Source organism: Macrosteles quadrilineatus, unplaced genomic scaffold (genome assembly GCF_028750875.1).
Source record: "Macrosteles quadrilineatus isolate MER2022 unplaced genomic scaffold, UCM_ALF_1.0 Scaffold_1__1_contigs__length_201487025, whole genome shotgun sequence".
NCBI lineage: Eukaryota > Metazoa > Arthropoda > Insecta > Hemiptera > Cicadellidae > Macrosteles > Macrosteles quadrilineatus.
Window position 1 is genome coordinate 20,768,403 of NW_026542594.1, and position 23,809 is coordinate 20,792,211.

General features: G+C 37.1%; 1 protein-coding gene across 1 annotated transcript in view; it reads left to right on the top strand.

Moving 5' to 3' along the window:
- Positions 1–429: 429 nt before the first annotated feature.
- The window catches only part of LOC129004872 (GATOR complex protein NPRL2), a 74,551-nt gene continuing 51,171 nt past the window's right edge, over positions 430–23,809 (top strand). The window contains exons 1-3 of the mRNA XM_054433561.1: positions 430–945; positions 18,432–18,523; positions 20,430–20,586. Coding sequence (XP_054289536.1) covers positions 832–945; positions 18,432–18,523; positions 20,430–20,586 — 363 coding nt within the window. The 5' untranslated portion in view covers positions 430–831. The remainder of the gene's footprint in view (positions 946–18,431; positions 18,524–20,429; positions 20,587–23,809) is intronic.

Consider the following 23,809-nt stretch of genomic DNA (forward strand, 5'->3'; position numbering starts at 1 on the left):
GTATCCTTGTTGTATTTGGACAACACTTGGAACAAAACACAACAAACACTTTTAAAGACTAGGCCTACAGTATAAAAACTAACTTTAACTTACAAGGGTGCACGGGGATGGCACGGTAGAACGCATAACAATAAACACTCTTTTATACACTTAAATCCGACTTCAAAACGATACTTCGATAAAACCTCAAATTATTAAAAAAAAACACAGCTTAAAGACTTTGAAAACTACAATCGCTGGGGCACGGCAGGAGCAGACAGATGAGATGACATGAAAGAACCACAGAACGAACGACAGAAAACAGAACAGTAAACAACTCTTTTGCTTCAATTGTGTGAGAGTCGTTCATTTGAGATCAGCTCAATTTTACGGTTTGCGCATGCGCAGTAAGCTAGTCCAATTCCTGCCCTGAAACGCTCGCATTTTTTCCAAGGGTTAGGGTTTGGTTTTGGTTACGGTTACGTTTAATGTAAGGTTAAACCATTCTGGCTGGGTTATCAAATATCAAAAATCAATGTTTATCGTCTTTGTTAACAAATTGAGCAATAGGGTTATTCTGGTTTATTAATTCGTGTGAAAAGTATTGATGATTCCAACGATTAACTTAAGTATCAAAACAATATACAAACAACCTAACAAATAAAATAAATAAGAAGCTTAGGTCTAAGTTAAATGCATTAATCATGATTTAGTATTTAATTTCCCGTCTTCAATCAAGTAACTTAATTGTTATTAACAAAGTCTGCTCTATAGAAAATATTTTTTTTTTATAAGCCTTTGGGTAACTTAACTGGTATTAGGACTAGGCCTAAGTTAAGGCAAAGTAATAGAATGGAGAAGAATCGCAATACTTCTTATTTTGAAGGATGTGGAAGAGAAGGCCCAATTAACTGCATATTTCTGACGGAGTTTCATCACACGGCTGGCCCAAAAATTACATGTCAGGTATGTTATTAAATTATTAGGCTTTAGGCCTATACAAGAAATATACGGTACATTCTAGTTTTAATACACCTCAGTTATAAGCTTGTGGGAAGTTGCAATAGCCTACGTTGGAAACAGCTTATCCGTTGGATACTAAGCTAAGCCAATCCACACTGAGTCAGATCACTTTAACCTGGCAGAGGTCGCTCTTGATTGAAAACGTGAGGAGACGCACACAGTCTTTTCAACCGGATACACAATCAAAAAACCATATTTCAGTAAGTTTAGGCCTACATTAAATTTTAATTGCTCAAAATCGTAAAAATTATGTAAAACATTGATAACTTATAATTTAGGCTACAACCTTCTGAGATTTATGCATTTTAGGGTTTGCACCCAACTTTCGGTCATAGAATTTTTTTTGTTTGAGAAAAAAAATTGAAAAGTGCTACGGTAAGGAATGATATAGGCCTAAGTTATTGGCCCTCGATCGTAAGAGGAATTGAAAGAAACCATCGCTGTTCCGAAACAACAACTGAGTCAACTGATATGCCCATTCAAATTCACATGATCCAAAGTCGCGCCGGCACAATATATCATTGCAGAGTAAGAGACTCACAAGGATATAAGTTATCATCGCATAGCATTAAAAGGTTGATTTCTGTTTTTATCTACTTTAAATTCAACGCTGATTCCAAAAATGAGGTTCTTTTTCCACGGTAAACAACCATCAAAATAGGCTACTACCAAAATGACCAAAAAACATTTTTTCCACATGTGGGTAAGTTAGGCCTATGCAAACTAACCGGAATAACAAGCAGATCACTAATATATGCAAGCTCTTACTTGAACATTGGTCTTACTTAGGCATGAGGTGAAGGCAGGTCGAGGTTTATTTATTTATTTATTTATTTATTCATTCCGACGGCAATCGCCATTTTACAAAATAATACATTGACAAGATTTACATGCAACAAGATAATAGGCCTACAATAGAAAACATCAATAAATGAGTTAGAAGTTTGGTGGTGGTGGTGAACAGTTTGAGTAAAATTGCAACTGCTATGTACTATGAAAAGAAAGTTAATTTATGTTTTAATGCAAATTTTTATTCTGTAGCAAATTATTGTGAGTTAGTTTTTTTTCAGTGAAACAAAACAAAAACAAATTAATGTAAACAAAGTCATATGATAAATAAAAGAAATTAGGAAACAGTTGGTTGAACACAGCACCTCTCTCCTAAGTTTTAGAATCACATATTCATTCTTGTAACCGGTTGTTTTTTCCTTGAGCTTCTTCTTAAGACAGGGTTTGAGGCTTCACCGTTTGGTAGAGGAGCTAGAGGTTTTTTAAAGCGAGCTTCATCTTCAGTATGGTTGTTAAACACATGATCATTTGCTCCCTGAAGTTCTTCGAATTGTAGACCCTAGAGGAAGTTTGATATTGATAAAGTAGTCCCTGTCGTCCTTCTCACCGCTTAAATTTGAACCAACCGATCTTATTTGATCAATGTGTCTCCTGTAGGTGGAATTTACAGATTCAATATTATAGTGGCACGTGCCCAGTTTTTGTAGAATCCTTCCAAATCTCCACTTTTGTGGCGTTCCGTAGATTCTAAAAGAAACAAGAGTCTCCTTCTTTAAAGTTCCTCCCATAAGATTGTTGGATAGTCTGGTCATTTGTGCAAGTATTTGAAGAGTTAAGAAGTGTCAAATCAAGCCTTGACCTCAATGGTCTGCCGATGAAAAGATGAGCAGGTGTTAACCCTGTAGTTGCATGAGGTGTTCTCCTATATGCCATGAGAAATCTGGCAACCTTTTGGTTAAGGGTACCAGGTTCATCTTTCATAGACCTAAGGGATTGTTTTAAGGTCTGAACATATCTTTCGACCTGCCCATTGGTAGCTGGATGATATGGAGCAGAACGTTTATGGGATATGCCATTCAGTTCTAAGAAGTTTTTAAATTCTTGAGAAGTATATTGTGGACCGTTGTCTGAAACCAAGATATGTGGAATGCCAAAATTGCTGAAGAATGTTCGCAGGCAGTCTATGGTTTTGTTTGTAGTTGTAGAATTCATTGGAATAACTTCTGGCCATTTACTGTACGCATCCACAATAATTAAAAAGTAGCTGTTCATAAATGGTCCGCGAAGTCAACGTGAATTCTCTCCATAGGTTTTTCAGGAGCAGACCATGGATGTACAGCTACTTTGGTTGGATCATTACGATGCTCTTGACAATTTTTGCAATTTCGAACCAATGTTTCAATATCATGGTCAATATTTTTCCACCAGACATAGGAGCGAGCTAAAGCTTTCATCCGAACCATACCTATATGTGCTTCATGAAGTTCTTGAAGAATTTTGTTTCTTAATGATTTTGGTATTACAAATCTATGTCCTTTAAATAAGCACCCCATTTGATAGCTCCATTTTGATTCAGTGTCTCTGAACTCACTTGAATGGTTTATGAGCTTTCCTTCATTAAGAGCTTCATAGATGTCTGACAGTTCCTGATCTTTTTGAGTTTCTTCTGCTATTAGTTTGCTTGAAACGGGAATGGTTTGGAGTTGTTGTATTTCAAAAACATCAACGTTGTCTATTTGGTTAACATCTAGGCAAATATTTGAAGGTAAACGGGATAAGGCATCTGCGTTGGCATTTTCATCAGTAGATTTGTATTTGATGTTGAAATTAAAGGCTTGGAGGAAAACAGCATAATTTTGTAATCTAGTAGCTGCTAGAATTGGTATACCTTTTTTGTCACCAAATATATATGTCAATGGTTTGTGGTCGGTGAAAAGAGTAAAGTGATGGCCATACAGGAAGTAATAAAAAAGTTTTACAGCAAAGTAGATGGCTAATGCTTCTTTCATTATGACACTGTACTTCATTTCCGAGGAGTTTAATGTTCGTGATGCCATTGCAATAGGTCTTTCAGACTCATCCGGATAAACATGTGAAAGAACGGCTGAGATGCCATGCTGGCTTGCATCTGTAGCTAAGATGAGTGGTAAGTTAGGATCAAAATGAGTAAGAAATATGTCTGATTTCATTTCCTCTTTAATGTTTTGGAATGTTCTTTCACAGTCCTCAGACCAAAAGAATTTCGTAGATGACTTGGTGAGATTTATAAGAGGATATAATTTCTCACTTATGTTTGGAATGAACCTTCTGTAGTAATTAATCAGACCAAGGACGTGTCTGACTTCATGTATGTTTGAAGGGCGAGGCAAATGGTCAATAGCTTCAGTTAGTTTTTGAGTTTTGTATATTCCTTTGTTGCTAATTTTATACCCCAAATACTCAATCTCATTTACCATAAAGCTTGATTTTTGTCTATTAATTCTAAGATTGTACTGCTTGAACCTCTCAAATACCTGTTTTAAACGGCTAAGATGTTGTTCGTTAGTGGTGCCTGAAACAACTATATCATCATAAAAGACTTGTACCCCTTCTATCCCTTCAACAACTTTCTCCATTGCTTTTTGCCAAATAGCAGGAGCTGCAGGTATTCCGAATGGTAATCTATTATATTGGTACAAACCTCTGTGTGTATTTATTGTTAACAAATAACGATCCGACTCTCTTAAGCCGGGTTTACACGCTCCGATAAAACATAACGACTTGTCTGCAACGACTAATCGTTACGTTTTGTCGTAAGTTGAGCGGACCATTTACACGTTCCGTCTTTTTCTCTAACTTTGGCTCTCAAACCTCTACCAGATGTATCTTGTTGTGGAGTTAGGTTCCCTGTATATTTGACGATGGATGAGTTGTTTTGTTCTGTTTATGTTATTTCTTTTGCAACAAGTTTCAAGAGGAAAAGAAAACCTAGAAGTAAGTGGTGTTGGCATTGGCTACTGAAAAAAACCTGTTATCTCATGTGGAGTTCTAAAGGAGTTGAGGAACGAATTCTCTGACTGGAGGAACTCGAGGAACTACAGTAATAATTTAGGTTTGTATATACTTCATCCGCACCTGCTCCAGATTTGAGGGATCTGTTAATGTTCCCCAGTTCATTTTTGTACACTGTTCTAAACGAATTAATTTTTTTACGACAATTGCCATGTCTACAGACGGGTCAAGTTCTTTATATTTAATGATTAATTCTACATATGCCAGGTCTTTCTTGTTCCTGTCAGAATAGTCGTTTTGTTTGATTTGCCATAAACAAGGTAAACTCAACTCAAACAAATTGATCTTGTATAGATCAATGAACTCTATTAAAAAGTAACGAGAAGCTTGACGTATGTCTGACATAGTGCAAAATATGACACAAAACGGTAAAAAAAACACTACACAGTCAAATTATACCACAGCGGTTAAAACAACAGTACTACACAGTACAATTAATTACACACAGTTAACTGGACCAACGCGACATCGGAGGGTCTACAGGTTGCAACGATGACTGAGTCACCGTTTACACGCAACGACTTGTCGCTACGATCAACAGAAAATCGCTACGATCTACAGAAATTGGTGGAAATTTCCACCAACCTTCCAACCTCACTCCAACTCAGACAAAACGTAACGACTTCCAGTTTACACGTTCCGTCTTGCATGAACGTTTTGTCGTTGCAGACAAATCGTTACGTTTTATCGTAGCGTGTAAACCCGGCTTTATGGGCATATGAAGAAAAGCCTCCGATACGTCAATTTTACTGTAGGTGATACTGTTACCAATTTTAGATAAGATTTGTTCAATTGCTGGAACTGGGTACTCAGGGACAAGAAGAGATGGGTTGAGTGTGACTTTGAAATCACCGCACAGTCGTATGTTACCATTGGCCTTTACTATTGGAACTACTGGTGTTGCCCAGCTGCTGTAATCTACTTTAGAAATAATACCTTCTCTTTCGAGTCTATCAAGTTCGTCATTCACTCTAGGAATGAGTGCAAAAGGAACTGATCAAGCTTTCTTAAAAACTGGTTTAGCATCAGGTTTTAAATAAAGTTGTGCTTCCAATCCCTGAAGTTTGCCTATGTTTTTAACAAATAGGTAATTTTCATATTGTTTTAAAAGATTTTCCAAGCCCAAGTTATTTTTGGAACTCAGTTGGTTGATTTCTTGCCAGTCAATTTTTATTTGTTTCAACCAATCCCTACCAAATAGAGTATCACGGTCTCCTTCCACAATGTATAGAGGTAAAACTTTGGTCTGTCCATGATAGTTAACTTTTACCATAGTTTTACCTATTGGAGAAAAACAGTGTTTATTGTAATCTCTGAAAATAACATTGCTTGGTTGCAACGGTCTGTGCCTTGGAAACATTCTTTTAAAGTTATAGTGCGACATGATTGACGCTCCAGACCCAGTGTCAGTGTTAGTGTGTGTGTGTGTGTGTGTTATAGTCATTGTAGTTGGTCGGTCATTAAGATTAACTTTTAGCAAGATCTTATCATTTGAACCTTTGGAATTATACAAAATATCAACAACATTATGTGTGGGATCATGGACACATACTGTGTTGGATGTTAGATTTAACTCTTTGTGTACAGCTTTAACATTTTTAGCTGTAGAAATAGTTCCAAACTTTTTAGTTGGTAATTTTATCACTGCATTTGGATTTGACAAACATACTTTAGCAATATGACCAATTGTTTTGCAATAATTACAAAAAGTGTTGATATGTGGACAAGGTGTTGTATGTGATTTTCCACATCTGTAGCAAACTTTATTAGGATGGATGTTGTTACTTTGTCAACTCCAATTGATATGTTATCACCACGGTGTAGTGTTGCTGCATCCTGGTAGGCTTTCTCGAGTGTAGTTGCCAGCTCCAGAGCTTTGTCCATAGTTGAGACCGATTCGCTTATCAATTTGGCTTGAATCGCTTCATTTCTCAATCCTTGTATGAACTGATTTCGTAATGCTGTGTTAAGAAAATTGCCAAAGTTGCAGTATCTTGACAATCCTTTCAATTCTGTTGCAAAGTGCTGTATGTCTTCACCTTCCTGTTGACGTCTATTGTGGAATTTGAAAGCTTCTGCTACTTCGTTTGGTGGTGGTGAAAAGTGTTTGGTGAGTTGTTTAATTAATTCTTTCCAATAACATGTAGCAGTGTTATTTTCTTGTTTTCCTCAGAAATATTGTTGAATACAAAAGCTATTTCTAGTCTTTCTAGGTAGCTGTTCCATGTTTCTTCATTATCATTGAAGGGTTCAAAAATAAAGTTCCTCGTCGCCATCTGCTATGTACTATGAAAAGAAAGTTGATTTATGTTTTAAAGCAAATTTTTATTCTGTAGCAAATTATTGTGAGTTAGCTTTTTTTCAGTGAAACCAAACAAAAACAAATTAATGTAAACAAAGTCATATGATAAATAAAAGAAATTAGGAAACAGTTGGTTGAACACAGCAGCAACAGTTACAACATTGTGAAAAAAAGTAACAATAACAAGAAACAGTGTAAATAATTAACATCAATAACAATAACAAGAAACAGTGTGAATAATAAACATCAATAACAATAACAAGAAACAGTGTAAATAATTAACTACAATAACAATAAGTGTGAATAATTAACATCAATAACAATCAGTAATCATCAAAATGACAACATTGTAAATAATTAACATTAATAAATTTACTATACATAACAATAATAGACTATGGCAATAGATAACAACATAATAAACTGTGAAAAAGCTAACGTAACATAAAAACAAAACTATATAACAAAAGGATGGATCTGGAGGGAGAAAAACTATGATAGAATGCTGACAACAAGACATTTCATCACTTAACACTGTTGAGCGTGTGGCCCTCTAAAGGCACCACCAAGGAACTCCAAGAGCACAAATCCCATCACTTGACACGAATCAGCACTTCACGGCACCCAGCATGTGGCCCTTTAGATGCACCACCAAATAACCAACACTGATAGAGAGCGGAGAGGTGTCAGTAGAGCAGCCTGTGGACATCACGTCTGAACGATGCTGGTGATGGCCCAAAGAAATCCAAGTGTGGGCAGACGTCTTCGCTAAATCTCAGCAGTCTGGAGATTCCGTGTTGAAGGGTATAGTTCGTGGGCTGATACCTCCTTCTGAAGACAGCTCTGGATCGGGTTCCAAACTTATGCGGATTGGTGGGAGTGCATTAAATGTTTTGAAGTTAGGTTAGATTAGGAAGTTTAAGGGTACTTTCCTGTTATCTGGTACCTGCGAAAAAATTCTTTAACCACAAGTACAACTTTGTCGATCCAGAGTCTGGAGCACATACCTTACTACCGTTTAGGTTAGGTTTGGTTAGGTTAGGTTAGGTTCGTTTACTTACAATACTCATGTTATTGATAAACTAACCTAACCTAACCTAACCAAAGTACAACCAGGTACCAGATAACAGGAAAGAATTTTTTCGCAGGTACCAGATAACAGGAAAGAATTTTTTCGCAGGTACCAGATAACAGGAAAGTACCAGTTTAAGTGTAGGGTGGGCCTAGAGGTTATAGTCTAATTTTGTTAATTTAATTTTGAGGGTTGTTAATTTTGTGTTACATCAATGTTATTTTTAGCTATTGGAGTCATAGTCGGTTAAACAACGAGGATACGATTTCAAAAATGCTAGCAATGTTTTTAAAAAGTGCTCGCACACTCCTCTTGCTGAAACGTCCATCCAAGCGTTACTCAACTAAACAAGTAAGATATATAAAGTTATATATATATAGCCTACCTAACTTAATTTTCCTGTGTCTATCTATGCCAGTGGCATTTTTAAGGAAGTTCACTGACAACTTTTAAGGGAAGGCGGTCCCAACCTATAAAACTTTTGTGGATGTGCCAGTGCCGGGAATCAAACACATCCCTCTCTCACCAAAGTCAAGCATTTTCAAAATCGTATCCTCGTTTAACCAACTACTCCTAGCTTTTAAAAACAATATCGATGTAACACAATTAACAACCCGGTTGATTATAATCTACACTCTAACTTACCTAATCTAACCTACCTTCAAAGGACATGCAGTCATTAATCCATATAAAGCATGGCCTGCCCTCCCCTCATGCATTTTCACTTATAAAAGCGATTTATAGAATTATACAGCAAATTTGGTTAGGTTTGGTTGGTTTAGAACAGTTGGATTTTATAATCAATGCTTATTTTTTCGCTTAATATTTTACAGTTCAAAAGAGCTACATAGTGGAATCTAAAGCGCAATAATTTGCTATTAAAATTCGGGTAATGATGTAATTGACTGGGGAGATTTTGACGTTTTCGGGTTATTTGAAGAGTTACCTGTGTTGAAAAATTATCGACTTGTGTCCTTGTTGACTTTTATAGTCCATCTAAAATATATGGAATGAGTAATGTACAACCGTGTTGTGGATCATTTGGAAAATAACGATTTTTTTGATGACGGGCAACATTGTTTTCAAAAAGGCAAGTCTATAACTATTGCTTTAATGGATTTTCAGATACTATAATTGACGCAGTTGATAAAGGAAATAATAAAGTAGACCTAGTTGGTATTTTTATGGACATAAAATACTTATTAAATATATTGCAAAATCTGGGTATTACAGAATGATAGGTATATAGCTACATACATTGGAAACAGAACAGAGGAGATATTAGATGAGTGGCAAATGCGTTGGGAGCAGAGTGTTTTAAAATGTTCAATGTTAACGTTTTAAAGGTAAACGTTCGGATACATACCTAACATCAAAAAAAGACTGGAACAAGATTGGGAGATGGGCCATTATGAAACAGGCGTTTGTAACAGGACATGGACAATTTCAAGGCGAATTTGTGAAGATTTCACATGGTGGAAGAGGAGGTATGTAGATGTGGAGAAGTAAAAACCACAATTCACGTATTTATAAATTGTTCACTTTAGGAAACAAATAGGAGAGAACAGGAAAAAGTCTTCGATAAGATCTTATCTAGTGATGAGAAAATAAAACATGATGAGTGACAAGGAAACGATTGAGACGTTTAGAAAAGTAGCTCGGGAAGTAGGAAAACCAGAAATACATACAGGTGTTAAAATAAATACTTCCGCTGCAGCAAACCTGCCGACTAAGCGAATTTCCATTTGTCTGAATTGATTTTCAGTTAAATATATTTTAATAACATTAGGTTTAGCGAGTACCTAGGTTTGCTGCTACAAGGAAACTAATAAAGTGTGTTTTTGAGTAAAATATTGATAGCTTAGTACAAAATAAATAAATTTGCCAAGTTTGATCAAAATATATTCATAAACAAGCAAACTACAACATTTGACAATATTCTCCATAAGAATAACATGGGAATTTTAAATTTACAATTTTTTTAATGTTCTCCGTTACTAATAATCGAACAAAAATACTTTTATATACTAAATTATTTGTTTTTTTAAGCTCTTTAAAAAGGTCTAAAGAGAAATCGGGAAATTTTGTGTTTTGAGGGTCAAAAGTGAGAAAAACCAATTTTTACCCCATAAAACCCCCTGTAAAGCCCCGTTCCCATGGTCCGATCGTGCTGGTTCGCGAACTCATTCAAGTTTATCCCGCTTTACACCTTTAAACCAAATTTCATCAAAATCGGACAAAAATTACTCAAGTTATCGCGTTCACGGACGTATATATATATATATATATATATATATATATACAAGTCTATATATATACATATATAAAAATTTGAACGAATAGTGTTTTTGGCCTCTGGGGACATCAAAATGAAAAAGTAAATCGGTCCCGGGTCTAGGTCTTACCGTGCCACCTACGGTAATAGCTACTTCCCTATAGGGAAATTCGCTAATAAAAAAAAGAAAGAAACAAAAACTAAGAAAGAATAGGAATGAAAACTTGCATATGAAGGGGAGAGGAAAGGTTAGAGCGCATCTCAAGGATCTCTATCGCTCAGGGCGGTATGGGAAAGGGAGTCGTGCTGTTAGGCATTTGGACACATAAAGTGTCTGGAAACCTAATGGGGCTATGAGTAAGGCTATTTGTAGAAAACACTATACACAATAAATGTTGATTATATCGATCTGTTATGTACATCTTGAGTATTTCAATAATCTTTGAGTCAAATATTTTTAAGTCATCAGAAATTATGACTGTTATTCGTTTTAAAATAACGCCTGCAATACTTAGCAATTGCTCGAATTTGAGCAACAGGTACACTAGTCAAAATTAATTCATTTGACAGTCTGCTTGTTTACATTTAAACATTGTGAGATTGTACTTTGTTACCATGGAGACCAATCAATATTTACTTTAAATCTCTCACCTCAGAATTTTGAAAGCCTGTGGGGCCGAGTCCTAGTTTAATATCAAAGGGGAATAGTTCTATATGTATCATCGGTAGCTTCATTTTTGTCCAATTTGAGTCCAATCGGTTAAGTAATTTTTGAGTTTATCTCATACAAACACACAGACTCACAGACACCACCTCTTATTTATAATAGTAAGATAGATAGATTAATAATTTATTAGTGTTAAATGAGTCATCAACAACATTACACATTTTTTTATCAATCAATTGTATAACTTATATTGGAGTGATTAACACAATTTATTATATATTCAGCCTTTTTGAACTTTTAGTTTTAGTAATACATTTCATTTAATCAACAATATATTGTAAAATGAATCTTTTCAAATGAAGCAACCTTTTTTAATTAAATCAAACTCAACAAAATAGGCGCGCACACACAAGGCCATGACAAACATCAAGACAAAATGTTTTTATATATATCAGAGAATATTATGTCACAAAATGAAGGTTTTTTTCTGTTTCTTAATCCTACTTTAATATAGCATATCTAACAATGTTCAATAAAGTAAAAAAAAAAAAAAAAAAACTAAAATGTACTATCAGCAAATTTGGTTTACCAGAGGCTAACTAAAAGTGAAAGGAGATAGATCGGGAATAGTATTTTGGTAAAAAAAATTTTGATTTTGTTCCAGAGAGAGTACTTCGAAGCTCTTGGTAGAAAGGCAGTTAATTTTTTTAATAAAGAAGTTCTCCCTTAGTTTGACTTCAGTAGTCTCATATGTTTAATTAGCTTAAGTGAATAGGCTATGTAAGAATGTATTTAATTCTTAATAACTGTTACCATACGGAAAATTAATGCGAAAGGTTATGCTAGCCCGTAGTGAAGTCACAACTTTAGCCGGTTCGTAATAAAACTTAAAAGTATGTCGGGTGAAGCCGACGGGCAACAGCTAGTGAATAATATAAAGTTAAAACTATTTTTCTTTTATCTTATCAATCTATGACTTCTCTACTTTCAAGAATCTGTAGCGAATCGCTACAATAGCGCAAGTCACGTGACGCCGGTGCACGCGCAGTCGGTCCGGCAAGCACGCGCGACAAGCCGTCACAGTAGTACAGTAGTGTGACCGATCAACTAGTCCGGATAAGTAGTAGCATAAGAATGTCTAGCTAATAGATATAGGGGTTGGGGAAGGGTGTAGGCCAGGGCAAACTTAATTTAATTATGTAATTTATTAGGTTCTTGAATGGTCGTGGTCTGGCAATCAATATCACAAATTTAGAACTCACATTTGCTAAATATAGTTAATTTTCACGAATTAGAATAAGTCCAGATATATATATATATATATATATATATATATATATATTTCTTTATTTATTATATTATAATTAGATATATTAAAGAACATAAAAGCTGGCTGTGATAGGCAGCTAAGGTAATATTGTGCACTTTGACGAGGTAGCTAGTTTCCTTGTAGTAGAGTTGAGCAACGACAGGAAATGTGCGTGATTTGGTAGTGGTTAGAGGAAGATTTATAGGGCCCAGCTATCTTCATTTAGACTCATACTACTCCACATCATCACATATTGGTAGCAGAGCGTTAAGATCCGGCCAAAAATGCAATTTTAACAGAAATAGAATAGATTAAAACGTGTCTCAGACCAGCCAAGCGCTTTGATCAGACAGGAAATGGACAGGCTACAGGTCGGCACCACGTGGTGACCTGGGACGCATGAGCATGCATAACTGGACACGTTGTGAAATGTGAATCAGTATCATTCAGTTTATTTTATTTTCAAAGGAAATTTAAAATCGTTTTTGATGAGAATGTTTCAATTTCAAAGTAGAATAAAGAGAACCTTGATGATTTTTTATTAATATTTTACAAAACCAAGTTGATGAATATATTTAAATGTATTTATGTAGTCACTCACGAGTTCAACATCAAGTCTGAAAGGCAATAATTAAACTAAATATACCTCGACGACAAGCCGAATGAGTGTTTGATGAATATTTCTATTACCGAAAGCAAATATTAGGAGTCAAAGTGCACTTCAGTATAGTTTACAGGCCACGACCAACAAATCATAATTTCAAAATTGGGGGGAATTTTAATTAATTTGTATGTCACCTCCCCAACCCCAAAAAGTCATAACCCTCCCCAAAATTTTTATTTCATAATTTTACAGCCAAAAAGGGTACAGCAGTGAATGAATTTGTAATTTTAAAACGTAGTCTGACATATTTTAGCTGTAACTCATCACCTTAATTTAAGTTGTGTTTAGAATTTAAGTTGTCCAGCAGAGTTTTGATATTTGAGGTGGGCTAGGGAAAGTTGAGAGTCCATGTCATTAATGGGCCAGACAGACTTAGAAGATAACTGGAATGTTAGATAGCAGAAGTTCAAAGATAAAGCGACGATTTAAAGCCAGATTTGTTATTTCCAAGCAAACATACACGATTTAAATATACATTACACACAGTTATTACAGGCTCATCTTAAGCAAAAATACAAATAAATATATGAAATAAATATAAAAACAGAAAAACATTTAAAACGTAAAAAAATATTAATATACTACGTAAAACAACTTACAACTTAAAACAACTTTTTACTACGTAAAAAAAATATTTTATATTAGATGTCAGACATAAAATGCAATACAGTTTTTAAATTTTACAGTTCACAAAATTTTATTCACTCGCAGCAACCTTAAACATGCAGGCCCGCCACTACAAACAATAAAATTCCGCATACCGACACACCATTATCCTACTACACGCAGCAAGCCAATTTTTCTAACACATGTTTTAAAATGTAGGGATGACATACATTTGAACAATTTAGGGAATCAGATCTTAGTCAAACATCATTAGGCAAAATTCACACCCTTTTTTTAATAATTTCTCCCTCTCTTATTAAATTACAATTTGCCCAGCCAAAACTCTTCCCACCTGTTTGGTAAAATAGTTGATACAAAAAGATTTGTTTAGTATTGAATTTTTGTTTGGATAAAAAAAAATAGTAGATCAAGGCAAGATATCCAATATTTACGATTGGGAAACAAAACCCACAGGGGTATCATGGATACGAGAATTTGATGCGCAAAGCGCTATTCTACAGTGCAAGAAGTGGGGCTTAACCCCAGCCAAGACACTGGAGGAGAATAGGGTCATCCTAAAAAACGCGGTGACAGCACAGGTGCCAAGTGTACCAGACACACCAAAACCCACGGAACAAAACACACCCATCTTAGCGGAACAAACGGCCGAAATTATTAAAATCACAGCCCAAGCCATAGGTTACGCTCCTTTCACACTATACGATTTCGCTCGTGCGGTTATTAATCATATTTGTTGTAACGCATTGGAGCTTATGGCCCCTTTCACATTATACGATTACCAACCGTGTACGATTTTCACCCGCGTAGCGACCGTAGGTGCACACGGTTGGTATCCGACTCCCGCACAAGTAAAAATCGTGTCTACTGCTAGTGGCCATGTGACCATATGGCCCCTTTCACACTACACGATTGTAGTCGTGCGGGAGCCCTCCCCAAGTGCAGTTTGTTGCGTATAGTTTTCAGATATTTTGCGTTTACAGTTGTTTAATTGTTTAATTATTGAGTTGAACTACCTGTGCAAACCGTATTTTATTATTTAGTTTTTGTTATTTATTACAGTTTTGTCTATATAGTTAAAATTATGAATGTGATTGATCTTGAAGCTTTAAACGATTCTCTTAAAATCCGAAAATAGTTGAAAAACGTTTCTTCATCATTTCTCAGGTCTTGAAATAATGTTTTAAACATCCCCACTTCCTCACGTCTCAAATTTAAATAAGACTATTATTAAATTTATTTTTCTCCTATAAATTATCAAAGTAGCAATAATTTCCTCGCGATCCATACTACTTAAAACTTTCCACTGAAATGTCAATGAACTCTGTTCTAGTGGAGTGGGGGTTAAGATTTTTTTAATCGTACGATTACAAATCGTATAGTGTGAAAGCAACAGACCCACGATCATCTGCCCGTACGATTAACACTCGTACGAGCGAAATCGTATAGTGTGAAAGGAGCGTAATTCGATCGCACAAGCCTTATCACAAAACAAACCTGTAATACAATCAATTCACACCCACACAAACCCGAGATTAGTTGACGATCTGGCGTCGAAAGCACCCAATTGCGACGGCACTGACACAAAAAAACCCAAAACCACCCAAAAAAAAAAAGAAAAAAAGAAAATAAAACAACCCCACCGGGGGATGTTGTAGCGAATCGCTACAATAGCGCAAGTCACGTGACGCCGGTCGTGGTCTGGCAATCAATATCACAAATTTAGAACTCACATTTGCTAAATCTAGTTACTTTTTTCACGAATTAGAATAAGTCCAGATATATACAGGGTGAGTTTCTACTGACGCCCATAACTTCGCCAGTGGATTCCATTGATCAAAATGAACAAAAAAGTTGCTGTAAACCCTAGTTCGATTCCGAACCGTTTAGTCGTAATTGAAAATTTTGCGTTTTCTAAAAATATTGGACTTTCTGTCACTATTTACTTTATAAAAATAAAACCAATTACTCTAGCGATTTATATAAAAAATAATTCAAACGGGCATTAAATTTGCTACAAAACCAAGGTTACATGAAAAAATATTTCATTACATACATCGGTTCCTAGCCGAATTAAAGTAAAAAATATTGTATAATAGTTATTTTGTTTAAGTTTTAAGACCCCTTTTTCTTACTTTATTCTGGTGCCACACATTGTCCAACTAGATTAAAAACTTCCTCATTTAATAAGCTTTAAATTGATATGCAGTTTTAAATTGTTGTTGGTAGAAATTACAAAAAAACTACTATGAAACTAAATAAAAACTAGGTTTACAAGTAAGGGTATTCTTATTTTAATAATGCGAGGCAAATGAACACAACATTTTCATACAGTTACTCAATGGTTACTTTGCATTAACAAATTAATTACAAGCATTCAGAATAGACAATGTTTATTGCTACTTAAGCAAGTTTTCGAAATGACCACCATTTTGTCTGATGCAGATGCGGACACGTTTTCTCAACTCTCTAACAGTCGCATTCAAGGATTCAAGTTTACCGTATTGCGTAGTCGTGCAGTAGCTGTGACAATTCGGTTTCTCACTTCTACGGCTGATTCCACTGGCGTCCGATAAACCTCTTGTTTAAGATACCCCCAAAAGTAATAATCCAATGGATTGAGGTATGGTGACTGAGGAGGCCAGGCAACGGTTCCACCTCTTCCTATCCACAAGCGGAAGTTGTTGCTTAAATAGTCATGTACATTGAGATTGAAGTGCGGGGGTGCGCCATCAGCTTGGTACACAATGCGATCACGCAAATTCAATGGAATGTCCTCCATGAGTTCTGGTAGGATTTCAGTTAGGAACTGTAACTAGTCATCTCCACTAAATAACTAACTAGTCTTGGAGGAAGGTCAAGATATGGTCCAATCACTCGATTTCCTATCAGTCCAGCCCACACATTTACCTTGAATCGTGACTGACTCCTAGATTCGCGACGAGGTACGGATTATCGTCAGCATAGTGATGCTCATTGTGGAAATTAAAGACTCCATCTCTCGTAAACGAACATTCATCAGTCCATAAAATTGTTTTCAGGAAATCCCTGCGGTCATGTTGCCGGATCCACTGACAAAACTGGAGCCTCTGAGGTGGATCTCTCGGCTCGAGTTTCTGGACGCGTGTGAAATGAAATGGGTGCAACCCCGCTTTTCGTAATAGTTATGACACAAATGTTTGAGATACCCCAAACTCACGGGCTAATGTCCTCGTACTTATCATTGGATCTGCATTTACCCGTTCCAAGACAGCCTCTTCCAATCCGACATCTTGTATAAAGTTTCCAACTAAGCGGTCGTTGGTGGGAAACTTTCCATTTTCACGCAAACACCGGTGGACGCGAATAAATGTTTTTCGATCAGGAATCCTCCTGTCTGGAAAGCGTCGAATGTACTGGCGAACACTCTCAGACGCATTTCCGGAACAAAAACCATAAACATAATGCATATCATCATATTCTGAACTTGTGAAGGGATCCATAACGTGAAAAATAACAAACAAGCGTTTTAATCTGACTAGGAAACCAAATAACGTTATTTACTATAGCTGATTTAGACTTGCTAACAAATCATAACAATTGAATCAGCTGATTTGAACCAGTACGATTTGAACCAAGACATGTTTTTAATATTAGAGTTTAATATTAGTAGTTTTGTTACCTTGCTAAAACCAAATCGGTAAACCGGGTTTTACTTTAGTTTGATGGTAGTTTTTCTGTCAATTCTACCAACAACAATTAATTGCATATCAATTTAAAGCTTATTAAATGAGGAAGTTTTTTGTCTAGTTGGACATTGAGTGGCACCAGAATAAAATAAGAAAAAGGGGTCTTAAAACTTAAACAAAATAACTATTATACGATATTTTTTACTTTAATTCGGCTAGGAACCGATGTATGTAATGAAATATTTTATCATGTAACCTTGGTTTTGTAGCAAATTTAATGCCCTTTCGAATTATTTTTGATATAAATCGCTAGAGTAATTGGTTTTATTTTTATAAAGTAAATAGTGACAGAAAGTCCAATATTTTTAGAAAACACAACATTCTCAATTACGACCAAACGGTTCGGAATCGGACTAGGGTTTATATGAACTTTTTTGTTCATTTTGATCAGTAGAATCCACTGGCGAAGTTATGGGCGTCAGTAGAAACTCACCCTGTATATATTTATTTCTCTTTTCACTATATTATAATTAGATATATTAAAGAACATAAAAGCTGGCTGTGATAGGCAGCTAAGGTAATATTGTGCACTTTGACGAGGTAGCTAGTTTCCTTGTAGTAGAGTTGAGCAACGACAGGAAATGTGCGTGATTTGGTAGTGGTTAGAGGAAGATATATAGGGCCCAGGTATCTTCATTTACACTCATACTACTCCACATCATCACAAATCGTATCATATTATAAATGTGTTCATCCTTAGAATAGCTTAATTGAGTTGATTAGTGTATACAAAAAGTAAAAACACAACTAATTTGACCCAATCCAATCCACATTATCAAATAGTTATAAGCCCTAATATTTTTTATTACATTGTCAAATCCTATTAAAGATAACACAGTCTTGATTGGAAATATCACTAATATTAATTAATATATACAAATTTACTTTAGAGTAATAGAATAGTAGGCCCTACATCTTAACTTAACTCTAAAAAGTTTATATTTTTAGGTTCCTGAAGATTATATTCCTAAGGACACGTTTGAGGCTGTTAGTGTTTATATAATTCCCAAAGCTCAACTACAGCGAAGTACTCTGACCATGTAAGTTTTCTGTATAATTTAAGTATTATTATTTATTATTATTATTATTATTATTTCTTTGTCATGAGAGCCGAAGCCCCCTGACTACGTACCCGGTACCTATCGTGAGACATACCCGGGCCCCATGATGTAGGCCGAAGCTTACGCATCAACCTTTAGCACATCATGGGCGGATGACTTAAGGTCATCAGGCTCGCCGGCTGCCGAAGCAGACCCTTCGGAAAGAGGGTTGCCCCTCAATCCTAACCAGGGATTCCGGCTGCTTGTTTAAGCGTCACTCCATCTGGGTTCCACCAGGTACAAGCCCTAGAGGACCATAATGGAGCGCCCCGACGCATTTAATGCAAGCAACACTAGGGACCAATCTATTCCCTGACAGGCAGAACCCGCCATCATAGCCAGAAGGAAGGGGACCGTCAGCACGCTGACGGGGGAACCCCAACCTCCCATTTACACCACTACCCGATCGAGGCCTTACCCAGTTGCTGGGAAACCAGAGATAACCAGAGCGATAGATCCCCAGATACCCCTGGCGGGCTCGGACCCAGCACCCGATCTACTTCGTTTGCCCGTCAGACCCAACATCACTGCCAGGCCATCAGGGTTTCCCAAAAGGAGGCAGGTATAGAAGTGGGACCCACCCGGATGAACCTATCCACCAGAGGTGGCGACACCCTTGACTCAATTGAGGTTCCGGGAAGAACCCCCCACACTCAAGATAACCATACCGTCCGTGCTCAGAGACAGGGATTGGTTTGCATAAGTGCCTACAAACCGTTACCCTCACACTGCGGAAAGTTACGTTGCCCTTGAGTGTCCCCGTGAGCTACAGGTACTTGCCCGTTTTCACCTCCAGGAAAGGCTACTTCCAAAGTCGAGGATTTGCCACACTGAATGCTGGTCGCACACAACAAGCAGGCCGAAACCCAAAGAACCACAGACACAGGTAGGTTAGAGAATATGATGCACTTCCATCTCTCCTAGAGCTAAACACCCCTCCATCCTGGATAAAGGAATGTCACTGGGACCCAATGCCCAGTCGTCCATGTCTGTGGCCTACTTGAAAATGCCGATACCAACACCGAGCAGTTACCTCCCCTTTGGGGGCTAGGTTTTTCACCTCCCAGGACGAGGCTACTTCCAAAGTCGAGGATATGCCTCACAAAATGTCAGTCGAACACAACAGGTAGGACGAGCCCGAAGAACTCAAGTCACAACCACAGTTACAGGTAGGTGAGGAGAGGCGGAATTAACGGCGTCACTGAGAGCTAAACACCCCCCCCCCCACCCTGAATGGAGGGAGTGTCACTGGAGGCTCCCCCTAAGGGGCTGGCGCTTACCAGTCGTCCATAACTGTGGCCTACCTGAAGTGCCGGGTCTGACACCGGGCAGTTACCTCCCCTCTGGGAGAGCTAGGGTCCGCGTGGTCGCCAGGCCACGTACCCACGCAAGCATGGGCCCCCTGCGGGATATAATTTAAGTATGCCGTGATTAGTTCAAGCATCATTATATAGCTAACCAAAGGAAGATGTAAATAGGAATATTTTTGTGCGAAAAGAATGAATCGGCCAGGAGACTGTCGTTACACAGTTGGTCATTCTTTTCTTATTAAAAAGTATTATACCAAGTGATTTACACCAGAATTAATTATGTGTGTGCTACATCGGAAATAGTAGCTTGTAGAAATTAAATATTACAAAACAATAATATTTCAAAATTAATTAAAAGTTACCTATTTAATAACATTTTTAAATTAAATTTTATATTGCAGCTTCAGTTGAGTAACACACTCATTAATTTATTAAGTTACTTTTATTGCTAACATTAATGTTTTTAAAGCTTTTGACTAATTACATAATCTTACCAAATAGAAATAGACATATGATTTTTATCATGATTGTTGCAGAACTGTTTGGAGTCTTAAAATCTTAGGATTTCCTGTTCGCATTGACAACAAGAAGTATGCAAGAAATGCGTTTTACTTCAATTTGTGTTTTGTTTTTGACTCTTGGGCACGAACGGTCCAGTATGAACCATTGGTGAAGAAGCTCTCTGAGTATCTAGTAAGTCTGTTAAGTTTTATTTGTTTGATGCTATGACCTAATTTATTGTCCCTTGCTATGAGAGCTTCCAAGTCCTAGCCCAAAATAATCTCTTACTGAAATTTTAGAAATTTTAATGAAGCAAATTCTTTGTCACATGTAAATTTAATCTGTTGGCACTCAATACACACCCAAGAGTTGATGTTACGGTCGGTTCACTTAATGAAGCCATATTAAAATTTTATGACACACTCCAATTATCAACCAAAGAGTTAGTAAAACTCTCCCCGTTCCTGGGATTACTGAGGAGATCATTGGTTTAATGGCTCGGTGGGATTCAGTCCATCCCAGAGCTAAAAGAACTAGGGACCAGGTGCTTATGGCCCAATATCGCCAGCTTAGAAATCAAGTAAAATAACGTTTACACAATTCTCAACTCCACTTAGATAGACTTAGGCCCGATTTCACCAAACACTTAAACCGCCGTTAAACCAAGCTCTAACTGCAGTTAACTCTTAACTGACGAAATACTTTAATACTTTCCTTTGAAATGGCGACCATACAAAGTAGGTACTTTAAGCCAAGTATGAATGGAGATGAGTGTATGATGAGTGGCGCGATCTTGTAGTCTTGTTAGTGACTAAGGCCGACATATTCCTTAGACACAGCTGTTAATTAATAGCCCATACAGCTAACGGCAACTAAGGGATCTACAGTTTATAGTGGAATCCGAACCACTTTTTTCCGTATGAATTGGTGTAATTATCAGGATAGTACTGCGGATAGTCGTAGAACTCACCCGTGCGGACGTTAATCCACACCAGGGAGTATCGCATCCACAGTGGATGCCTATAAATATCCACAATTCGTGACCTCCTAGTAGCTGGATTACAGGACGACGCCACCCGTCCCAGTCTAGGATTTCACCACTCACCGTTAGAGGTAGTTTAAACTTACTCGCCGTAAGTTTTAAGTTTATATGGAAATGCCAAATGCAAGTAGAGCATACGATACGAATTAGCTTTTGAAAGTGATAATGATGAAGATTAGCCTATGTTGTTCGCCGAACTTGGTGGATAAGAGAAAGGGTTAATGATTTTAATAATTAAGGCAAAATTAATTTTATTACTAGATATGAATTATCAAAAAGTTTTGCCTTTTTCTTTAGGTTATCCCACAAGGTTTTTAGTGAAGGCGTATGTGACGTGCAATAGCATTGAACTGTTAGTGTTCGTTTTTGTTATTTGTTTGTCTCGTTTTGTGTTTTTTAAGACTTTATGACAACCTCCTAGGAGCAAAAAACCACGTCTAGGCTTGACAATGACACCATAAGTGTGTCGAAAGCGGTAGCCATTAAATCTACCAAGGATTACGTTGGCAACAAGGTATTTAACCTCTAGATTATTGACAAGGAACAACCAGGGCCGGATCTAGACAATTTTTGAGTGGGGGCAAACTAAAATTTGCCGCCCCTCCCCCCCCTGCAGTCTGCTGGGTGGGAAAATAATATACCCCATCTGAAAGCATTCGGAAATAAAGTTTTATTTATCGGTTAAGAAATAGATCAGTTATAGTTTTTCAGGTAGCAAGGCTAATAAACGTTTTTAATGTTCATAAATTGGAAAAACCAATTTTTACTTTCTCCCCTTATACATAGTACAGTACCTATTTCGATTCCTCTTCCTATTCATAGGAAGTTTTTTGGGGGCGCCTGTCGTGACGTCGCGACCTGTGGACCCGGGGTAGCGAGTCCACAGCCGCATAGTGCTCGCCACAGCGACCCGCTTATCTCTCCCCCCTCCCCCATCCTACACCCTACATTGTCCACCGCTGATTGTCTCTCTCGCTCCTTATCTCCATATCCTAAACACCTGAAAGCGGCGCACATCAATGCCCAGTCTTTGCGTGCTCACATTGATGAGGTTAGAGAAATCTTTTATCCTGGAAACTTTGACTTGATTAGCATTTCTGAATCCTGGCTTAAGCCGAGTAATCATTCAAATGAGGTGTCTCTCCCTGGATATGTGCTGCAGCGAAATGATAGGATTGGTAAACAGGGCGGTGGCGTTGCGGTGTATATCAGGGAGGATTTAAAGTTCAAAACTATTTTTTCTTCACCATCGGAGTACTCGGCTGGGCCAGAATTCCTATTAATTGAGATTAGTTTATCTGGAGCAGATGCGCTGTTACTAGGAGTGTGCTACCGCCCACCAAGATCAGGGCATCTGCTCAATTTTGAAAATGCCTTGCTTAATGAAATGTTCAGATACAGTCATGTTTTGATCATGGGTGATTTCAACACTGACTTACTATCATCGACTCATAACTTTGAACACAGACAGCTGACTACTTTGTTTGAATCATGTAACCTAACTGTACTTCCACTCGATCCCACACATCATGTTGCCAATTCTGATACCCTCTTGGATCTAATCGTAGTGTCCAATCATCAAGATATCATTCACCATGGGCAGCTTCCAGTCCCTTCAATATCCAAACATGACCTTATTTTCTGTGTGTACTCAATCAAATCTCCTAAGCCCAAAGCAAAGCTTATTAAATATCGGGATTTTAAAAATATGAATGTTGCACAATTCATGTTAAACGTTCAACAAACTCCGTGGCACTTCATTCAAAATTTAAATTCCGTCGATGAAATGGTTCATGAGTTAAATTCTTCCATATTAAATCTCTTTGACAAACATGCTCCCATCTTAACAAAGCGCGTGACAAAAAGAAGGCCTGTTCCATGGATGACCCCTGAAATCAAAGGTTTGATGGCTAAACGTGATAGCTTAGGTATAAGAGCTAGGCACTCCAACAATATCGAACTAAAACAACAATATTGTAATCTTCGTAATCGAGTTAAACAGCTTTTGCGAAATTCCAAACTCAGATACATTCATGCACTTTTTGAAAATCAAAAACAGCCATCGAGAGTTTTATGGCGCAAAGTTAAAAGTCTTGGGCTTGGGAAACAATTTGATTCTCAACCAGTACACATCCCTCTAAATGAGTTAAACGTTTACTTTTCTTCTAGCAGTCAAAATACCAATCAGCACAAAGTCAATAGTTACTTGAATGAATTAGTCAACTCTCCAACCCCGCACCTGGGATATCCTGAGTTTAATTTCAAACCAGTTATTCAGTCTGATGTTTTGATGGCTATTCGCAGAATCCGAAGCAATGCTGTCGGTTCTGATGGGATACCTATCCGCTTTATCAAAGACATCCTCTACGCAAT